The following is a 23,853-nucleotide window of genomic DNA, read 5'->3' as shown; positions in this document are numbered from 1 at the left end:
GGAAACAGAAAATTTACCCCGGGGATCACTGCAGTGGCTCTGCTGGACAGTGGCGCAGGGAACTAATGGCTCTGCTGGACAGAGGCACAGGGAACTAATCTAAGGGGGTGGCGAAAGCCAACACATTCTGGCTAGGCTTATAAATGCCCTTGGGCAGATAGCCTAGTACTTACTTATGAACCTATGAACCTATGAACCTAAGATCTTTAGGAAACCTTGTCGGAGAAATAATAAGTTCATCGTACAAGTTTGCTCCCGACACATACTTATGGTAATACAGTAAAAGTACAGCTTTTAAGGGCCTCCAGATTACATACAGATGCTGCTGATGCTGATATGGCCTTTACAACATTAGGCAGATAATATGAGGAAAGAGGCTATAGTCCCAGGGAAGTTACAGATATAGCCCAACAGGGAAAGAAAATGAGGGACATGGTGGGAAGACCTTTTTTTCTCCAAGAATAGGCCCTCTAATATACAGGCAAAGTCATGGAGTAATATGAGGATTACTTTGTCTTATGCCAGCAATATAGGTACGATATGTGATACTACTGGGGGAAATGGCCTGTATTACTGGTAGATGATCGGATAAAAGACATACTTGGTTGGAAGCTTACTTTCACCTTTAAGAATAAACCCTCTTTAAAACAAAGACTATGTTATGCAAAAACTGCATCTTTGAAGAGGCCAATTTTATCTAACAGGGTAGGCACGTTTCCATGTCGGAGCTGCAAAGCATGTAGTTTTATCTCTGGTGTTAATTATTTTGTCTATACCTCTACGGGTGTGAAGTATGAAATAAAATTTTATGCTGACTGTAAAAGTCAAGATCTAGTTTACCTGGCTAAGTGTAAAGACTTTATGTTTTTATGTGCATAAAACTAATCATTGTCTAAAGGATTTTGGAGCATTTAGGTAAAATATAGAGGGATGTCAATACTAATGTACTTAATAAGCATATAAAAGCAAATTCTGGACACACTTTTCTCTTTCAGGTACTACAACTAATTTATAAGAATGTCAGAGGTGGCCTCTAAGGAACAGGACTGAAACTGCTGAAACAAAATGGATCATCACACTGCAGTCTGATAAGTTTTTTTGGTTTAAATGATAATATTCCCCTTAAGCTTGTACTCAAATTGCGTAGATTGAGGCATTAATCTATTAATTGTTATGGTTACTGACTAGGGTAGTTCTAAATGTTTTTTAGAGTGTATTCAAAGGTTGCATTTTGTGCTGATGTTATGGTCTGAAGAAGTGCACACTGCACAAAAGCACTAACTATGTGTTAATAAAAGACTTTTGTTGTTTTTTACCAGAATAGTCTTCAGTCTTGGTAGCTTGTTTTCCGTTTTTGCTGCTTGGATGAGTTTTTGGTTAAACCTAAATTATTTTCCCACACAAAGTAATCACTGCTTAGATCTACCTCTAACTACCAGTGAGATAAAAGGTTGCTATTGCTAGTATACTCAAACAGGTAGGAGATGAAGCTACAGAGGTCACAAAATTAAGAGAACACAGGAAACAGCCAAAGCTTAGCTGAGTCTGGGTCATTGTGGGAAAAGGAAAACAAGACTAACTAATGTCAGCCTTCTGGTTACCATCAAGTATAACATATTGTATAGCAGATGAGTTCAATGTCCTCTTTGGCCATTTCCATCCGAGGCATAGCTAGGGTGGGGAGAAGGGGGCAGGCACCCTGGGTGCAAAGTATTAGGGGTTGTGATCAGTCCTTAGTACATTACTAGCATTCTAAACTGAATGTCTGTATTGCATTTGTGGTCAGGGTATGGGTATAAACTGCAGGAAGACACTTGTTACAGTTTAAAATAAAAAGAAGAGGTGGGAGGGTGGCCTAATGGTTAAGGTGTTTGCCTTACAAACACAAGGTGCAGGGTTTGAGCCTCACAAAGGGTAATTGGCTAGGCTTAAAATGGCTCGCAAGGGCAGTTAGCTTAGTACTAACCTATGAAAATAACTTTTTTCATCTAGTTTTCCTTTTTGGTCCTCAATTTAAAGTTTGGGAGGGGGGGCAAGATCAGGGAACAGAACAAGGTAGCAAGATTGCTGTTTATGGCTGTGATCTATGTACATGAATATGACTTCTCACACATTTCCTGTACTTTGCTATTAGTGGATGGTCAGTCTGAAATTTTGACTTCTTGTTTTACATTTATAATTAAAAACTTTAAAAGTTAAGTCTTTTCAAAAAAAAAAAACAAAGAGTTAAAAACACTAAAGAAAAAGAAGTCATCATTTCACTAGGGCTGGATATTGGAAGACATTTTAGTGAGAAACATCTGATAACATTTTCCTGTCTGCACTGAAAGTTGCACTCCCCACTGTCTAGCTATCACTCACCTTACAGCCAGAAGCTTTTGTGATGGTGTGAGAGACTCTTCCTTCCTTGCCAAACCTGCAAAGCAATTGCAAAATATCTATCAGCACTTTTTAGTGGCTGCTAAAAAATGCACATTATTTTACTTTTTTGCTGTTCTTTTTATATTGCTTACCCACATGTTAAAGTTATTTCAGGATTCACATGATCAAAAATACCTGGAACTGACCACAGTACATTACTTTGTTAGTACACATCTATTAATGAAGCGTGGGCTGTTGTAATCCCTGTTTCAACCTACTGTAGCATGCATGAATACACTTGTTGTTAATGTTCTTATTTATTAATGTATTATATTGTAATGTGCTACTACTTCAATGTATGACCTTGTAATGACCTTTACATACTATATCCCAATACTTCAAAGCACTGCGTTGTTCAGTTGTTCTTCACCTCTGCTTCTTCTTCAAGTGATCTATTACTTCTTTCTATTATCTTGTAACTGTATTGTAGCTTTTTCCAAAAGGTCTCTGCTGTAAAGGGGTTTTATGCTCAATCAGATTAAGTGACAAATGCACTAAATAAGTAAATGGCACAGAAGCCGTACTGATGACCTGTAAAAAACAACATGCCATATGTCAAAATGGCAACGAGAAAATGAAAACGGTCATGTTGAAACAGTTAAAGAGTATGATAACAGTATAGAAAGTGGATGCACCTAGTGCTTTCTGCACTGCACACAGAGATAAAGCCATGATTAGGGGTTAGAGCACCAAAATGTGACTATAATTCCCGGCCCTGGAGGGGCTGATAGGGGATGGGTGGCAGTAAACAGCCATTGTTGGCTCATCCATCCAAAGGGATGAGGTTGGTACATACCCACTGTAGGAGAAAGACCTGTGAGTTACTACACTCCAAGAAAGAGAAGGTGGGTACTGTTGTCTAACTCAGCATAGTGATATGGAGAAACTGAGAATAGCAGACAGTGTACCACACCTGCCAGCCAACAAGGGAGGGGTTAGGATTAGTGAAATTTTGTTAAAGTCTCTTTTGGGCAAACCTTTAGGCATGACAGGCTTGGAATTTTACAGCATGTTAGAAATATACAGAACAATTCTGAGACAAGCCCCTTTGCTCAGCATTTTAGACCCATACAGGATTATCTGCAGAATTTAAGATTTTTCTTTCTATATAGGCTTTCAGATACACATCTGCATCCAGATAATCTGCAGATATCATTACATGCTAAAGTGCAGTTTATTTTTTCACTAAATATTTTGTTTCAGAAAGGAATAAATAATGAACTGAATTTGAAATATTTGTTGTAATATTTCTTTTAAGTATGTTTCTTTAAGGTTTTTGGTTTCCTGACTGACTTGAGCATATTGCTTGTTCATTGGCCTGTGTTTTTCACATCTTCCTTAAAAAGAGTAGTCGTTCATGTTTGTATTCTATTTTTTTTGTGTCTGCAATAAAGGATCATCATACCATGGTTCGTGGACTGTGTTTTCTAAAACAGCACTTATTTCTGGTTATTAGTTGTCATGTTTGTATTCTAAAACCTGGAATGCAGTTGTGCCAAAGTGGTAGGATTTTGATACAGTTCTGGGGATGTTGATATGTGGATTTTTAAAAATACGAATCTGACTTCCTGCTGGGAGACCTAACCATGATCCCCATAAATGAGGCAGCCAAATCCAGACCTCTGGAGTGATGGGCTAAAAATTAGTAGTAATTAATCAGGACCACTGACTCTCGTTATTTAACTTTTCACAAAACGGGCCACGGTTTCTGAACAGATAAACTTAATTATTTTAAGTAAACAAGAACTGTTATTGTATTATACACTGTTTCATTTTCAAAGTATATTAAGGCACATACATAAATCCATTATTAGCATGCTGCATACTGCATGCGTTACTTTTACTTTGGGCTAGGTATTCATGGCAATTGACTGATTTTCTCTGCATCGCTTAGGAAGCAGAAAAGAAAACTGACCCAGCACATGGCCAGGAAAATGGAGAACAGTCAGACTGGTCTTGCTTCTAGGAATGAGCAGTGAAGCCACCATGACATCTTTCTTCTTTATGCCAAAGAACATCATACAGGACAGCAAACCTCTCAAGAAGGTATGCAATATCACACAGCAGCAGCTGAAAGTACCAACTCAAAGGATTGAGCAGTAAGCAGTGGGCTGCTTTCAAAATCAACTGGCTGTCACATCTGTAAACACAGCCCAGACTATGGGATTATAATGTTGGAACAGTCAGATGCAAGTCACAACCATGAAATAGAGCTCACGGGAACAATCTGTACATTACTGGACTGGCAAATGGAAGGAAAGGCAAGAACCTGTGAAATTCATTGCAAAAGAGCCAGCCAGTTTACTCCACAATGTCAGCTTATCTTAAAAGAGCATGCACAAAGGAGTAAGGGATGTACAACTTCCAGCATTTTTGGACACTTTATTGTGAAATTCCTAAATTTCCTGAATGGGTAAGATGTTCTCAGAAAGTCCATAGAGCTAGGACCTGAATGTGTGGTGAGAATGTCCTCAAACTATTGGTAAGTGCTGCTAATAAGCACAAAAACTGTGTACCTGCCCTTTGAAGGATTCAAACACAACACCTACATTTCCTTGCATCAAAATATGTCAAAAAGCAGTAACAGGAAATGTCTTTTAATGAACTCAGTGCCAATGTTGACTGCAAGAGTTCCACCTGCACCTTCCTTCTGACTAGATGAGCAGGCTACACAGGTGAACACGCTATCCTCTCTCTTGGCGATCCCAAACACTGAGAGAAAACAATGACTAGCACAGCCTTCCAGTTAGCACACTGGAGAAAAAGGGGTCCAAATGGAAAGATGGGGGTTTGAATGGAGAGACTGTAAACAGGAGAAGAGTTTAAGTATGGCATGAACAGATTGTTAAAAAGCATTTGACAGCATCCCACATTCATAGATAAGAGTCTTGCCACTGTATGACATACACCCTACATTAATTGATTACATTACAGTGACCATCAAACAGTGGCAAACAACTCTGCAGTTAAGCCATGATAACGGACAAATTATTATCCAAGGGATAAAAATCCAAAGGGAGATATTCCAGGATGACTCTGTCACCGTTGCTCTTTTGTCTTGCCCTTAACCTATTAAGCTGTCTACTTAACAGATTAGATCATGGTTACAGTATGGGTCCCAGAAAATAACAAAGTATAAAGGCTTAACTTCTTTTTGTGGATTATCTAAAACTGTATAGTTCATCAGGTAAGGAACAAAAAGCACAACTGCAAGTAGTCCAAACTTTCTCAGATGATATAACAATATCATTTAGTCTTGATAAATGTGTAAAATCAACATTTAAAGATGAAAAGCAGCAGCACCAAGAACATTTCAATCAGGGACAGGAATGTGATATAAAGGAACTTGAGCAGAAGGGGGTGTATAAATATTTGGGAACTGATGAAGGACTGACAATAAAACATGAACAAATGCAAAAAAAACCACAGTAATTAATATTTTAGAAGACTAAAATTAATACTGAACCAGCACTGGCATCTAGGACCTAAGTGTAAGCTATAAGCCAGTTTATTTATTTTATTTTATTTATTAGCAGTTTGTTAACTGGGAAAGTCCAGTGGGTCAAAATGAGCCCATTTTCAATAGAGGCCCGGGGAGAAAAGCTCCATATACAATTATTACAAAGCTAATATCAACAAAGTTAACAAGCACAATACAATTTTCAAAAACTTTGCTTTTCTTTTATAACTTGCAGTTTTGGGGTGAGTGACCGGCACCAAAACATATTGGATCAGGTGGACAGAAAAACAAGAAAAATGCTTCACGCTTATCAAATGATATATAAAAATCAATTTATACCAAGATTATATATTTCTCATTCTGAAGGAGGTATGGGCTTCCTCAAAACTGATTACATGTATACAGTAGATCTGCAATTGTAGGACTGCATACATACCTGCTGACCTCACTAGATATAAACAGTGAAAGTTTTGAAACATGAGGAGAGCAAGTCTAAGATGACTTCCCTGCTTAGTTTAGCAGAAGCATATTGGTGTCAAGCTGGAATGGAAATCAAAGCAGAAGTAGACAAAAGCCAGGCAGCAACCAAATGTGCCAAAAAACAAAAGAAAGGATATAAGGAGAAGGATCAGATGAGAAAGCAAGAAATGTGGAAAAGGCATAAATACAGTTGCAAGCACTGAAAATTCCTGGAACAACCTCTTGTCAATCAGGATCTGATGCAGGAATGGTTAAGAAGAGGTGAATTTAAATGAAAAGATGAAAGGTTAATATTGACGGCTCAGGAAAGTGGACTATGCACACATTGGTTTACAAAGTCCGTTGAATATGTGGAAAAACAGACAAATGCAGGTTTTGTAAAACAGACCAGGAAACAGTGACACATCTTGACTGGTGAGATACACTAATGGCATGGAGGTCCTACATAATAAAATACACAATAAAGTGGCAAGAGTTTTGCAGTGGCAATTGTACAAACATTACAATGATGAAATAGGTGAGAAGCATGAAAAACATGAGCCACAGAGCATTACAGGGAACGATGAAGGTTGTATCATGTGGGATCACCCATCACCAATGGTTCAAAAAATAGATGCAAGAAAACCAGATACAGTAGTCCATGAAAGAAGGCAAAAGTAGCATTGATCACTGAAACTGCTACACCTAATGACTACAGTGTCATTCATACAGAAAGACACAATCATAAAATACCAGGATTTGAAGGCAGAAATGAAAGCCATGTAGAAGAAGGATACTTAGACAGTTCTAATAGTAGTAGGAGCAATAGGTCTTATAAAAAAGAATGTACAGTCATACTTAGATATGTTACCAGTACATGTAACTCCATAAGAAATATAGAAGGTGTCAATACTGGTCATATTATGGGTGGTGTGAAGAGCACTGTTGGCTAACATTAAAGACTGAAACAATATTAATTTCATGCAATTTAATCATACTTTGACTTAAGAATGGGGTCCATTCAAGAAGCCCAAAACACTTGGAAAAATTAATGTGAGAAAAAGGAGTCTGACTAGAGAGATGAGGGGTCCAAATGGAGAGATGATGAAATCAGCAAAAAAAACAGGAGAGTAGTATTACTGGAAATGAAGTCATCCTCAAGTCTTGGTGTACCTTTGTGCAGTGGTCCTGTTTTCACAAAAGCTCACCAAGATGACACCGATATATAGACTGTACTTTATAAAGTATGTATTATGGAGAATGGTAGGTTAAAAAATAAAAAAGACAGATGGATGCAGAGGTGCCAGGATAAAAAATATGCCCAATCCTGGTATGTTCACTGGTGCCTGGACTGAAAGAAATGGCAGTGTAGAATCCTCAAGACATGAAAACATTCCGACAATGGGTATTAGGCCAGGCTCAGGGGGAGGATGCCCCCCCCCCCCTTCCTGTTGTAGAAGGAAGTAGTAGTCCACAGAAAACATAAAAAATGACAGGCTATAATAGAGCCATAAAGATGGCAGAGTGGACTACGACAGTAAGGAAGAAATTATGCATTGTTACTATTATGCAAGAAGCCCAACATTTCCAGATAAAAGATATTCAGAAACATTAAGAGAGAAACTGGAGGAAAGACAAAATATTTGTACAAGAAAAATTGTCAAAAGCTTCAAATGCAAATTAGCATTCATTAATACAACAGACTCATGTAAAACATGACACAGTTGAAGATACTTTAGACTGCCTGAAACAATAAGCAAGAACAAAATGCAGAGATTTCTGAAAGATCTAATAAAGAAACATGGACATCGGAAAGAACAAAAGATCTGATATGGTACACTATTTATGCAAAGGCAAAAGCCAGATTAATCAATAAAAAAGCAGCTTCAAAGATATTTGAAGAGAAATACAGGCAAAGACATCCAGATATGACAAATTTCAGAATACAAAATATATATATATATATATATATATATATATATATATATATATATATATATAATAAAAATAAATAAATAAAGGGATAATATAGAATACTGCCGGGTTAGTAAGGAAGAAGTTAAACAAAAAGAAACTGAAGTTATGGGCTACCTGTGATGTGATGAAGGATTTAGTATAGAAAGCACAACACAGGTGAGGTCACAGTACAGAGGAACAATGAGTCCCCAAATTAAAGAGAAACAGGTGAACAGGAGGCATCTGAAGGCTTGCCTCATGGTTATTCTCTGGATCCTTCTGTAGGAGACCAGTAGAAAAGTTCAGTTGAAGTTGTACAACAAAAGAAGGGACATGAAACAGTGGCAACTCGGACACAGACAATGTCGAGTGACAGGCCAGTGAGTTCCTATATGAAGGAACAGCAGATGATGCAGGATGCAACTGAAGAGGATGTGTCAAAGGAAGATGTTCTGTGACCTTCTGTAGAACTTCCAAAGGAAATAGAGGGCAAGAACATGACCTCAGATTTGAAGAAAATGATCTAAGGGAAGAGTTGATTTAACAGAGATGGACAGACAAATTAAGATCAATGAAAGAAATAGATTACAGAAGACCCAAAATGTTCGAAGTCTGATAAAAAAGATGAACACAGTAATCAGGGCTATTAAGAGAAATGAATGTGATATAACAGATGTAAATATGATATATTACTGTACAGCTAAATTAGTAACAGATAAGTCTTACCACAAAATCTCAGAACAATAAAGAACAAGGAAAGGAAGGGAAGAAATAAAATGCCACCATGGAAGCACTGAACATAGAGAAAAGTATACAGCAGTTAAGAAGTTTCACAGTTAGAAGAAAATAAAAGAGGGAAGAGACCAACAAAAAGACTTAGAAAGAAAGATGTGGTAAAAGCAATGCACAGTATCAAAACAGACTAGGATCCATCATACACTACTGCAAATAATAAACTAAAGACATTAGCTCAGGTAGAAAAAACTTAGAAGATATGCGGACAAATATAAAGGAAAAGTACAAAATATGCAATTCATTGATGACCCAAAATGTGTTATAGAGAATTGGGAAAGGAAACAAAGGAATAAAAAAAAACACCAAAATAGGAAGAAATCGACACATTTAGGAGAAGTATTTATGAAGACCGTGTGGAACACAACAAAGATGTATAATGAATAGAAAATTTAAAAGAAACAGTAAGGAGTTCAACTATAGAGGATAGGTAGTGGGCTGAAGTAATGGCCAGAGAAATTGAGATAAGATTATGAAAAGCTCCTAACTGGAAAACCCCAGGCCCAGATGCTGTACCTAACTTTTGGCTAAAAGTATTAACATCTTTACAAGAAGATGTAGCCCTGAGTAACAATTATTTATATGCATATTTTGAAAAGATACCAGCCTGCTTAACAGAAAAATATATACATATATATATATATATATATATATATATATATATATATATATATATGTATACTCTTCTTTAGGAGTAAATCTACATGTCCAAAAACTATAATCCAATAACTTACATTCTGACAATGTGCAAACTATATACTAGAATTGATGCAGAAAGAGTTTATAGTCCTTTAGAAATAATTCAGTTATGGCAATAGATCAAAAGGTTAACAAAAGGAAGTCATATAGAATAAAAGATAATTTGCTGTTAAATAAAGTCGTAATAGAGAACCGCAAAAAAGGGAAGAATCTGTGTGTAGTATGGATAGATTATATAAAAAATTTTGACAATATCCCACAATTATGGACAAAGGAGTGTTTGCAGATGTATAAAATCCACCCTATACTGATCAATTGCATTACACTGGCCATGAAACAGTGGCAAACCACTTTGCAGTTAAGCCATGGCAATGAGAAAATTATTATGCTAGGGATAAAAATTCAAAGGGATATATTTTACAGTGATTGTCACCACTAGTTTTTTGTCTTCCCTTAACCAATTAAGCTGTCTACTTAACCGATTAAGCCAATGTTACAATTTGGCTCCTAGAAAAAAAAAATTTAAAGACTTCTTATCTACTTTTTGTAGATGACTTTAAAATATATAGCACATCAGATGATATAAGAATGTCATTTGGTCATGATAAGTGTGAAAAAGCAACACTTAAAACAGGAAAGCTGCAGCACCAGGAAAATATCAGTCTGGGAAAGGAATGTGATATAAAGGAGCTTTAATAGGAGGGAGTGTACAAATATTTGGGAATTGATGAAAGAAAAACAATAAAGCACGAAGAAACATGAACAACTCTGTAAGGAATACTTTAAAAGAATTAAACCAATATTGAAAATAGCCTTGTCATCTAGGAATAATGTCCAGTCTATAAACCAAATTACTCTTCCTGTTCTAACTTACAGTTTTAGGGTGAATGTTTACCCCAACAGGCACTGGATCAGTTGAGGAGGAAAACAAGATACATGCTTCATGCTTATCAAATAACTTATAAAAATTAATGTATACCAAGATTATATAGTGCTCATTCTGAAGAAGGTATGGACTTCCATGGAATCAATTACATATATAGATACAGTCATTGGACTGCATAAATGTCTGCTGAACTCACCAGATCCAAACATAGTGAACATTTTAAAACATGAGAAGAAAAAGTCTAACATGACTTTTCTGCAAGGCTTAGCAGAAGCATATTGGTATCAAATGGGATTGGAAGTCAAACCAAAGTAGACAAAAAACAGATAGCAACTGAATGTGCTAAAAAATGAAAGACAGCAAACAAGGAAAGCAATATGAGAAATGCATAATATTGTGGCAGGCACAGGGAGCTCCTGGAACAACCTCATGTTGATCAGCATTTCACAGAGGAATAGTTAAGGAGAGGTGAACTGAAACTAAAAGATGAAAGGTTAATAATGGCATCCCAGGATAGTAGACTATGTAAATGTTGGTTTATAAAGTCCATTGAACATGTGGAAAAACAGGCAAATGCTGGTTATGCAAAAACAAACTGGAAAAAAATCATACATCTTGTTGCTGGCTGTGATATACTCATGGCAAGACTACTGCACTGGGGATTGTGCAAACACTACACTAGTGAAGTACTTAAGAAGCATTGGAAACACGAACCACAAAGCACTGTAGAGAAAGATGAAATTTATATCACATGGGATCACCCGTTACTAACAGTAAAAAAGTAGATGCGAGAAAACCGTGTATAGTAGTCTAGGAAAAAAAAGACAAAAGTGGCATCGATCAGTGAAACGTCTACACCCAGTGCATACAATATCTTACATGCAGAGAGACACAAAGTCATAAAATACCAGGATCTGCAGGCAGAAACGTGAGCAATGTGGAAGAAAAATACATTAATAGTTCCAATAGTAGTAGGAGCAACAGACGTAATAAAAAAGAATTTACAGTCATATGTAGATATGCTACCAGTACATTTAACTTCATATGATTTATAAGAGTCTATTCTGGGCACACTGCATGTGCTGTGAAGAGCAATTTTGGCTAACATCAAAGATTGAAACACTATGAAGTTCATGAGCTTTAATCATACCCTGAGTTACAAATGGTGTCCATTCTCATCATGGTATCAGAAGCCAAAAAGACTCAGAGAAATTAAATAACGAGAAAAAGAGATGATGCCCTGAAAAGTAGCCCAGTGGCAAGGAAGACACATGGTTCATAAAGCTGGTTTGGCATAACCTTACATTTCAATGATCCTGTGCTAACTGAACTGTTCTATATTTTGTCATGTAGCACCCACCACTAATAGATAACTACCCCTGACACCACTAGCCAAAGTGTCATCTGAAGAGGTAAAGAAGATGGAGTTCTCCACATCTGATCCCCCTCCCATTAATCAGTCAAAGTTGCTGGAGAAGGTTCACAATAGAGTGACTTATCCAAACAATGACCGTAGCAACCACCACCTGAGTGTTCAGTCTATCCAGTTGCTGTGGGACACTCTACCTGCTGTTTGGGAATGAGTGCAAAATTCCATGGTCACATATTAGTTTTGATTGAAAAGAAAGTACTTCCTTTTGCCTTCAGGATCCAAAGTTAAGCTGGCTTGAGATTAATGACTGAACATGTCTACTAAATATAAACGTCTACACTTGTGTTTACACTCATTCCTCTTTTGCTTTCTAGTCAGCAGTCTTCTTTGTGATTGTGCTGAAGATTTGTAAAGCTAGAAAGGGGTTTCCTTATTTGGTGTACTACCATGGCAACATATTTTTGCTGTACACAGCTGGGTCCTACAAGGCAAAAACTGCTCTTTGACATTTTATGTGACAGAAATACACAGAACTCAGATTAATTAGGCTTTAAGTGCCTGTAATGACAGAGGGAAGGATCCTCATATTTGGATGTATGTAGGGATACAATATTATGTGGAAGTACAGAACTGTGAATAGATGTTATTCTTTGGTAAAAAAAAATGGTAATGCCGTGGAACCAAATAAAAAAAGGTTTATATCTTATTAACTTAGGTGTCCATTTTTATGTTACAGATGTTACATGGTACATTACAAAAAATGTTCACATATAAAGCAAAGGTATGCCTTTTTTTTCAGAGTGGTTTCATAGATGAGTTTGTCTGGCTCTGTACAGCAAAGGATATATTTTCATCTGAATGGTGGTCAGACATGAAAAGCATCTAAATCAGACAGACAGCCTGGAGGAGAGCAGGAGATAACACATTCTTCAGTTCAGGGTGTCACCTGCTTTGACTTTTTATTATTCCATAGCATTGGGAAGTATGAAGCCTATTGATAACTAGGCTGTTCCTTGCTTTGTATAAGCTGTTATATGCAGGGAGTAATAAACTCTTCTCTTACAGTACCTAGCTTCTGTGGGAGTGAGGAAATTATTCTATATTTGAAAGCATGAATCATAAAGATTGTATCCTGGACTGTAAAATGACTGAATGAGACTGTTAATAGGAAAACCATTATAAACAAGCTTGAACAGCTTAAAACCCAAATAAATTTTTACTAGAAACAAAGCTCTGAAAATAGTGTTCTTTCATCTCTTGTGAGAGGTTGGAGAAGCTTGGCAACCCTTGCAGCTGTTTCATCAAAAAGGGAAGTGCTTTGCTAAGTGAATAGCTCATTAGGGTGGCAAAAATACAACCGGAAGTCCATAAAGGTAGAATATGTGTTAGTTATTGCTAAAGTGAAGACTTTAGTATGAGTATTATTACATGGTAGTTTCTACAGAGCAAATAAAGGGAATCCCACATTATTTATAGTTTTCACGAATAATCGGAAAATGAGGGTTTGAAGATATAAATTATTACAGGTGGGAATGTTAATGTGGTGCAAATCTCTGGAACTGATAACTGAGCTACTGGGAGAGTGAGACTAGATTAGGGAGTTCTGGGAGAATGCAAAAAAAAGCTGTTCAAATAATTCAGAGTAGGAAGAATTTAAGATGGAGCTCTGGAAAGAGTTCAAAACACCAGGTTGACAGTACTAAGGTGTATGAAACGTCAATAGTGGAACATGACCTGAAGCATGTTCTATAGACAAAATTAAAAAAAGAAAACTAGATTTAGCATTACATTCCCATATTTCAGTCTACATGACAAAATATTAATCAGTTCAATTTGTACAGAACTTATGAGATGGGATAGAATAAATAAAAAATATTTTGGGCTAGACTTTCTTGCTCCTCTAAATTATTGGCGCACAAATTAAAAACAAGAAGATGGAAACAGGTTATCAAGTGTTCAGTATATTGTGAAGGTATCAATAATATTCTCCTATAAATACCAAAAATATTATGCTTCAGTTCTACAAATCTCTCTGGAATAAGGTTGCTTTCTTGATTAGGAGCATAAGAACCCATTTTCTTGTTAATGCTATGTGTCTCAGATATCTTTGACCTTGAAAATCTGAATAAACTTTTTTACCTTTGGTAAGGTTTTGCAGTATACTCTTTCATTTCATCTGGGGAAAAAACCCTGGTATAGACGGTCTTTCCAATTACTTCTACAAGGCCCTTTAACAGGAGATAAGGGGACACTTGTGGGCCATGTACAAGGAAGTAATTTTGAAAAGTGAACTAAACATTTCACAACAGCTGGTGACAACTATCTCCTTTCTTAAAGGAATAATATGTTTCCAATTCTGTTAACTATCAACCAATGTCTTTACTCATGTCAAAACTCCAAATTTCTTATCTATGGGGGTTGGCAAGTTAAAAACACTGGCCTCTAAGCTGGTGGATATAAATCAGCAAGAATTAATCAAAGATCAACAAGGAAGTAATGATCTTATAATGCCATTCTTAACATCCATCAATATTGTATCAACTTATACTCTCCATCAGTTGCTTTCTTTATTGATTTTAATAAGGCCTTTGACTCCCTGCAGGCAAAAAAATGGAAACCTTTTCTTGGATACTGGATAAAAGCATCAAATCAAATGGAAAATGAAGGAAATATTCTCAGTAAACATAAACTCATAAATGTCTATTGTAATGCCATGAAAAAATGTTTAGTTAGTTAAGCACTTTCATCCGTATCCAAAAGGACTTCTTCAGAACTAATAACTGTCACTTGTGAGTTTATACATTTATTGAGAATATCTCTCTCATTTTCTGTTTGGTTTGCTGATCTTATCCAGTGTGTAGGAAAGAGGTTTCCCAGTTTTTGTGGGATGCCTTAGCTTGCTATTGGTTCAGAGGGAGTCATCTCATACTGTAAATTACATTTTATCGAATCTCATGCTGGGTAGTGACTAATTACCAGTGCTCTCTGCCTTTCAGAATTGGTAGAAAAACTCAACAAGGGTGCCCACTCTCACCCTTCTTGTTAGTTGTAGTGAGTGAGACCTTCATTCTTTATCTCTACCAGAGTCAAGTGGACAGTGGTATATAGGTGTCAGAAAGCACTGTTATCATATCTCTGGGTATAAGACTCTATGGCTAATGTTGTTATGGTCCTGAAAATCTTGAGATGCTCAATAAAGCCACAGGTCTCAGTATTAGTAGAGATAAGTTAGTTTTATTAAACCCAAAAACTAGTTATCTAGAGCTCAATACATACAGCTGTTATACCAGGGTAGTGAATGGCAACAGCGTCATAAGTATTTGGGTATTACAGAAAAAGCCCTCTTACCTTTCTGACAAAAGTAAACATAGACTCCATTCTAATTGCTGCAGAAAAGGTTTCAGTATGAAAGAAAGTAAAGTTGCCTTTTAGCCAAATTCTCAGCTATTGAAAGTTAAAAGTTTATCCTCCCCAAATTTCTGTTTCTAACCAGGCATTTTCCAAGGTTAGGCTGGGATGAATATATTGAATCTTTCTTGGAGGCATTTCTGGACTAAGCTTGAGACTCACTTCACCCAAAAATACCATGCTGCTCCTTGATGGCACCAATCTTCAAGGGCTGTCTAAGGCTTCTGGGCATTACTACACATGCCAAATCTACCACTACTGGTCAGTACCTGTCAGCAAATGCATCTCCTCATCCCTTTTGGTGTGGACAGAAATAACACATCTGTGGTCACACTTGGAATTATCCCAGTGAGTTAAAAATAGGAAAATATGGAACCTGGGTGTGAGGGCATGAGAATGTACTGGTAGACGTTTGTACAGCTATCCCCTGAGGTAGTACAAGGTCTGATTTTCTAGGCATCATTTGGTGAAATAAAAGATGCAGGATGGATGATAAGACATTATGTTGAACAAAATGGATTAATTGTGGTATTCAGTTTCAGTCACCTATTTTCAGGAAACCGTCTACTAAGTCCCCACACAGTAGCTCCATATTGAGTTCTTAAGCACTATATAGACTTGAGGTCGTGGACTGTATATACACTTAGAAAACTTCGGTATTACTACTGAGCATGTTGGTAACTGTCATGGAATAGTAGACTTTAAGGAAAAGGAGATCATAATGTTCCCACGGTCATCATTCTGTATGTGCAGATAATTGTAAGAAACATGTTTGAAAAGTGAATCTTGATCAAAGGAAATTTGGAAAAATAATATTCAGCAGACATTATTAGGCAAGGAGCTGTCTTATAATGAGGGAGAACTTCAAATATACCCGTGCTATAGCTGTTATTTATTTTAAATGCATTCATATATAGTACCACTCACCACTAGGATTACACAAGAGAGGGACAGGAACAGAACATTACCGGAGTTTTGGGGGTCAAAATACAAATTATGTGCATGTATTGTTCTTTTGAGAACACAGTCAAGCTATCTGGGAGAGAATAGATTCTTCTGTAAGCAGGGCTACTGGTATTAGCAACTCTGTGCTCACTGACATCATCGTCTAGGTCCTGGGACTTTGTGATGGAGTTTAACAACTGCCTTCTTATTTTAAACACTGGCTGAAATGCCACTTTCAATGACCACACTCATCTTCTGATACTGGAAATGACTTCCCCCTGATAGATGAAATGGACTTCATTGTCATGACTGTAATGTGAAGGATTACCGCTTGGCTGCAGACATTAACAATGTTTTTGACATACTGCGGAATACCAAAAGCCTGAGAAGTACATTTGTACTCTTCATACTGTCACTTGTAGCATTAGTAATGCTTAGCATTCTTTTGCTGTTGATTCCATAAATACTAGAACCCTTTCACCTAGGGTTTGAGGTGTTATAGGAGAATGTTCCATTAGATATGTCTATTGTCATGGACAGAGTTTCAATATCTGAAGATCTGACTGTTATAGAGATAGAGAGATGTTTGCTCTACTGTTCTTTATATATGTTCTATTTATAACAAAAAAAACACTTTGGGAACTGGGGCCACTGTCTCAGGAGCAGTCTAAGCAGCTTTGATGACCCCTTAGACAACATTTAAGGCTGCAGAAATGATCCACAAAGTTTTCTTGGTGGAACAAAATGCCTTCTGGGAAGTTTCTTTTCTGTGGAAGATAGAGGGTCTGTAGAACATTGCCCCCTTCTGCCTCATTATCATCAGACTCTACCCAAACCTGGGGGAAGCTGGGGGTGTTGGGGAATCTTTATCCTACTTGCCATCATCCATCTAAATCTGAGAGACATTGAAGGGGAATCAGAGTGCTTTCTCTTGCATATGACCTCCTTATGCATGCTGGGTACAAGAAAGAAGAAGAAAAGGAAGAAGAAAGATTCTTTTATTTTATTTTATTTATTTATCCTTTGTTTAGCAGGATATTCCTACTAGGCTAGTTGGCTCTATTTAGAAGCAACCCAAGGTCGTATTTATACTACTAGGGAAAATTTAATCTAGGCATCAGGGAACATCCTTTAGTTTTTTTCAATAGGTGCTGTGGGGTCTTTTTTATCCACCCAAGCTAGCACCAATGTCTCATTCAAAGGACAAGTGCAGTACCACCTTATGGTACACTGTAGCATTAGCAATGGTATTTACCTGGAGTGGGACTAGAACCCACAGCCTTCTGCATCAAAGGCAAGTATAGCACCTATTATGCCACTGAAGTGGAAATAGAATGCTACCACTACTACAACTGCTACTACTGCTGCTACCAATACTACTACCACTACTACAACTGCTGATACTACTACTACTACTATTACTACCACCACTACTATAACTGCTACTAATAAAGCTACAAAAACTATTACTACTACAGCTGCTTCTACTACTACTTCTACTGCTACTATTACTACTACAACTTCTACTAGTACAACTGCTGCTGCTACTACTACTACTACTACTACTACTACTACTACTACTACTACTATGACTACTAATTCTACTACTAGGGCTACTAATAGAACTACTGCTACTACTATTTCCACTAGTACAACTGCTACAACTACTACTGCTATTGCTGCTACTACTACCACCACTACTATAACTGCTACTACTACTGCTACAAAAACTATTACCACTACAGCTGCTACTACTATTACAACTAATGCTGCTACTACTATAGGTACTACTACAACTGCTGTTACTACTACTACAAGGACTGCTACTACAAGTACTACTACAACTGCTACTACTTATATTGCTACTATTACTACTACAACTTCTACTAGTACAACTGCTGCTGCTACTACTACTACTATGACTACTAATTCTACTACTGTGGCTACTAATATAACTACTTCTACTACTATTTCCACTACTACAACTGCTACTACTACTACTATAAGTACTACTACTACAACTGCTGCTGCTACTACTATTGCTGCCACTACTATTTCAACTACAACTGCTACTTCAACTTCTACTACTGCTGCTGCTACTACTGCTACTACTACTGCTACTGCTGCTAATACTACTACTGCTACTACTACTACTACTACTACTACTACTACTACTACTACTACTGCTTCTACTACTACTGCTACTTCTACTGTTACTACTACTGCTTCTGCTACTACTGCTGCTTCTGTTACTACTTCTACTACTACTACTACTACTACTACTACTACTACTACTACTGCTACTACTACAACTACTACTACTACTGCTTCTACTACTACTACTATTATCACCAATAATAATAATTATTATTTTGTATGGTTTAGGTGTTCTTGACATTGAAATTTATTCTAAGGTTACCAGGGTCAAAATGTTAGATAGGTATCTGATGAAAGATGAAGAAGTTATTTGGCAAGACATACCTATTAAAGAACTAGGGGCATATAAAGTTTTTATAAGTCTTTAAAGCAAGACAGCAGTAAATGTCTAATAAACCAAACAGTATTTACTTTACATTTAGTAGATTTGGTCAAATGGGCTACTAAGGATACAGATGCAGCTAACTGGAGTAACCAGATCACAGATTTCCTTCTTTTTTAATGAGGAACTTCTCATAAATGTATTTATTATTATTTTATTTATTTTACATTTGTCTCCCTGGAAAGTCTGAGTTGACATGAATCAAACAAGTTACTGGGGAGGAATACAAGTAGAATGAGAGAGGTTTTTGGGACATTGCCAGGGGTTGATTTTGGAGATCAGCTTATGAGGGATGATACTGACTGAAATTCCCTAGGCATTCTTTGGCTAGGATAGAACAGCTTATGTAGGATGATACTCCAATTTCTTGTAAGTCTTTTAGCCAGGATTATTATGTAGATTTAAGCAGTAAGGAACAATTTTGAAAGTTATTAGTAGATCTGAATAAAACAATGTTGGAGTATACACAAAAGGATAACTGACCATTATTTATGAAATAGTTTACTGACAATACAGGGAATTATATGTTAAAAGTTGCATATGTTTGTGTACTCCACAACGTTTTGATGGCCATGATATTCGATGAAACTAATGAGTACAGAGTGGTGTTGGAGTAAGAAATGCAGGGTCATTTAAGAAAAGACATTTAGGAATGTGTGCTGCTTGCTGCAAAACATACAAACAGGTCAAGGAATGGAGATATTGTGGCTGGCAATGCTTTCGTATTTATACCAAATCATATGTTCCTCACAACTTAGTGGTCAGACTGTTGAAACTGCAACAAGGCAGTTTTTATAGACTTGTTGCATGTCTTCTGGAAATATTCACCGTTATCAGATTTTTGTCAAGGTATCCAAGATTAATGTGATCAGCAGAGGCCAGGAACAGTCACTTTGACTCCTCTTTCCTTTTAAACTTTATGTCAATATGTTGCACTAGCAAGGGCATACAAGCCTTTAACATCATATTGAGGCCACTACCTGCAATGGAAAACTGTAATTCCCCCTAATGTAGATGAGGTTAAGCAATTAATGGAGGAAATTTACAGCTTTGAAATAGTTGTGGAAGACCCTACATTGAAAGACAAGACCAGAAACAAATGATGGGGTTGACTCAGGCAGTCTGTAGACTAAATATATAAATCCCTGTAGATGATTATATGTACAGTAGCTTACAATGATTTGAAAGAATTCCTGGCCCGTATTGAGAATAGCTGTCTTCTGTGATCCAACAATGTGCAAGATAGCTTTTAAATTTTCTAACCATTGATGATTGGTTCATAGACTGGCATCACAAGTCTGACAGAAAGATCTTATTTAATTGCAGATTTGTTAGTGTGTTCATGCAAGACTGCATGTATATTATATACAAATAGTCTCAACAATGATCATAATAGTTCTGTAGTGCACATGTTGAGATTATGTTCCAAGAAATAAAAAGAAGAAAGATAAGCTTCTTTCACATCTTTCTGATGTTAGAGAGGTGCTTAAGAAACTTTTGTTAAGCACCCCTAAGCACAACCTAAGAAGAACACAGAATGGGAGTACTGCCAAAAATTACATAGAAAATGTTCTAGCACCATTGAGCTAAGCATGGAAACAAAGATCTAGATAAAGCAGCTGTCAGAAAGTATTATGGGATGGGGAGGAGTACAGCAGGCTGTGAAACATTCATTGGTTGGGTGATCCTAATACCTCTGTTTCTCAGTACGGGACATTATGGAAGATGAACCTACTCCTTCTATATCAACCATTTCTTGCCAGGGGACAACATTTATGTTTCTGTATTATATATCAGGCAGACTGGTGGGAGAATGCTAATAAAAAACATATTTCCAATTCCACTTCTATCTCTATTCAAAGTTATTTTATTTTAGGATAATGGAGTGATGAATACCTTGCAAGTACTAGTGCTCCACGACTGGCACATTTTGCTGTGCATCAAACATTTGCAGTGCACAGACAGCAGCTCTTATCACTCAGAATAAGATGTGAATAAATAAGGAAGTAAACTTTAAAGCCTAAGGAGGTTAGAGCAAGGAAAATGTGAAGCAGCAGTTTTCACACCTAACACTGAGCAAATGGGACGGGCTTCATGAGAAAATAGTGGCTTCCAAATAAATAGCATAACATTATATAACATGTAGGCAGACTTTAGACATTTCTGCCAAAAAGCAGTAACAGGTTGATTTTGACTGAATCAAGAAGTCCTTATCTGTTGTTGTGGACTGTTTCTCTGTTAGATATGGTTATAATGCTGAGTAAGTTGTCAAGCTCTAAGGTGAGTTAACTCTTTCACTTGACAAATAGCAGCAGCTGAGTCCAGCAGCAGAAGAATCAGGTGATTTTCTTGGGAAATGGATACCGGCTATGGATATAACCTTTTAAGTGTCTCTTTACCACCTTTCTCATCTGTAGCAAACAAGCTTCCAGGAGAAATAAGCAGAGAGTCTATTGCACTGTAAGTTTAAATACTTTTATTTTTAATGGAGAGCAAAAGCCGAGGAGAGTACTCTTATCATTCCACCATTACTACTCACAACTCAGAAATCATTCATCTACTTTTATTTAAAATTAAAAGTATAACCCAGACATTCATCAACCTGCCACTCCCTTGTCTGATGTTAAAGGAGTAACAGGTTCCTAGCGCAAATACATGTTAAGTGAGAGAAGGCTGCACTAAGACATGTTGTGTCCCAGCATAACATGTGACATCTCTAATTAATTATTCCTGAGGACTTTGTTCGAACTTCTGTATCTGAACTGCTGGATAAAAGTCGTTCTGAGTGTTACAACTTGGGGACAGTGCAGTGTTTACTTTGTGAATCAGTCCTATTGTTTTTAATAGCATATATCTAAAGTGAGCATCATCTTAGAATAATATCCATAACCTTAAACAGTCTGCTTTTAACTACATTCCTCCTGAGCAACTTTAACAGGCAAAATATATTATTGCAGTGAATATGTCTGACCCAAGAGTGTACCCTGGACTCTCGTATGTAGTCCAACATAAACAGAAAGGAGCTATGAAATATAAACAATAATAATTAAAATACTTAAGTGTGCTGTGGCTTTATTTGAGTACAGAAGCAAAGAATGTCATAAAATAAAATTTTCCATGCAGATAAAAAAGAAGTGACATTCAGAAAAGAAGTTCAGAACAAACACACTGCAGACATCAATGCATGTTATGAATTAAACATATATGTGTAAGAAGACATGCTGGAAGAAAATAATATTTACACTCCTTAGAAAACATTTTATTTATATGGCATATCAAACTTGCTGAGAGAGAAGACAGTAGAAAGATTTGTAATCACATTCTTCACTTTTTTTTTTACAAAGGGATATAGTTGTTAGTGTTGCATGTCTATACAGAGTGTCAGTACATTTTTCTTATGATAGCAACAGTCTAACACATTGCTTGACTGTCATTCAGTCAAGAAAAATGATTTCCTTGGTCATGTAGCGGTCATCAGTTTATGTCTGCCGTTCCATACATAATCTTAACTGGACATGAATCACTACATTGGACCATGCGTCTTTTCTTTTTTGTTTGGACTCCCATACATAAAACATAACTTGATAATATCATAATACTTCTTGAAACACTACAAGAACTGCATGGCATGGAACCAACAGCAAGACAATAGAATAATTATATTATCACACCAGGATCTAATCAGCATAATTCAATATGCATTTGATGTCATGAACTTCCACTTTCTGAAAAAGAACAATGTTAGACAGCTGCCAGCAAAGAGCTTTCACAAAAAATATTCAGCTCTTCTCTTCCTTTATGCTACTTTATCAGAAAAAGAACACTGTAGAAGGTCAGTTTAGTCAAAGGAAAGATTCTGTTCAGTTTATTATGCAATGTTTCAAGGAACACCGAGCATTACCATTTTGGTTTTAAAACAATGTGACTTGATACTCATTTTACAGAAATGCCTCCCCGCAAACACATACACACACACACACACACACACACACACACACACACACACACACACACACACACACACACACACACACACACACACACACACACATATATATCCAGCATGTCTCACCATCATGTACTTCAAACGCCAGCTTTGTAATCTTCTGCGTTATGATCATCATAGGCCTACAAGACAAAGAAAAACATGCTGTTATTTTATATACAAAGCCCACAAAAGACAGTCTTTGCCTCATAACTATAATGCAAAGAACCTTAATTATGAAACCCAGAATGGCGTACATATTTCACCTATCAAGCATTTCATCTGTGAGGGGAAGATTGTTGTGGCTCTGTTATTTTACTGGTCTCCTTTTTAACTGAAAAACATTCAGAAATGACAGTTACTTCTGTTTTCACTGGCACTCAGAACTCAGAAATGACAGTTTACTTCTGTTTCCACTATATATATATATATATATATATATATATATATATATATATATATATATATATATATATATATATATATATATATATATATATATATATATATATATATATATATGGATCTACTTTGCTCGAAAATACGTTACATCGAACAAATTAGATGTCCACTTCAGCAAAAGTGCACTTTCGCTGAAGCCTAGTCGCTGGATCCGCTGACTGGAAAAAACCCACAAAAACATGTTTTGCAGGGGGGCACCACATCCCCCATACTTAAATATACCAACTCCGAGATCACACTACAGCGAGGAAAAGGGAATACTCCCATTCTGTGCTGTATTGTGATCTCCGTACTTAATTTTCGAAGTTTTGGTACTTCGAACAACTGTTCTCAACCAAGTGGGTTTCAAAGTACTGAAGCTTCGTACAAACGAAGTAGACCCCTACATATATATGCATGTGTATATATATATATATATATATATATATATATATATATATATATATATATATATATATAGGTTCCGTAC

At 36.6% G+C, this 23,853-nt stretch overlaps 1 protein-coding gene across 1 annotated transcript in view; it reads right to left on the bottom strand.

Moving 5' to 3' along the window:
* Positions 1-23,853, bottom strand: part of LOC122792232 (lysophospholipid acyltransferase 2-like) — a 751,818-nt gene that overhangs the window by 357,610 nt on the left and 370,355 nt on the right. The window contains exons 5-6 of the mRNA XM_044059980.1: positions 23,010-23,065; positions 2,362-2,416 (exon numbers count right to left, since the gene is read on the bottom strand). Of these exons, the coding sequence (XP_043915915.1) occupies positions 2,362-2,416; positions 23,010-23,065 (111 nt within the window). The remainder of the gene's footprint in view (positions 1-2,361; positions 2,417-23,009; positions 23,066-23,853) is intronic.

This window comes from Protopterus annectens, chromosome 1.part2 (assembly GCF_019279795.1).
Source record: "Protopterus annectens isolate FY-2018-M chromosome 1.part2, PAN1.0, whole genome shotgun sequence".
In the NCBI taxonomy this organism is placed as follows: domain Eukaryota; kingdom Metazoa; phylum Chordata; order Ceratodontiformes; family Protopteridae; genus Protopterus; species Protopterus annectens.
Note: the sequence above shows the minus strand (reverse complement) of the source record. Positions and strands in the feature narration are given on the sequence as shown.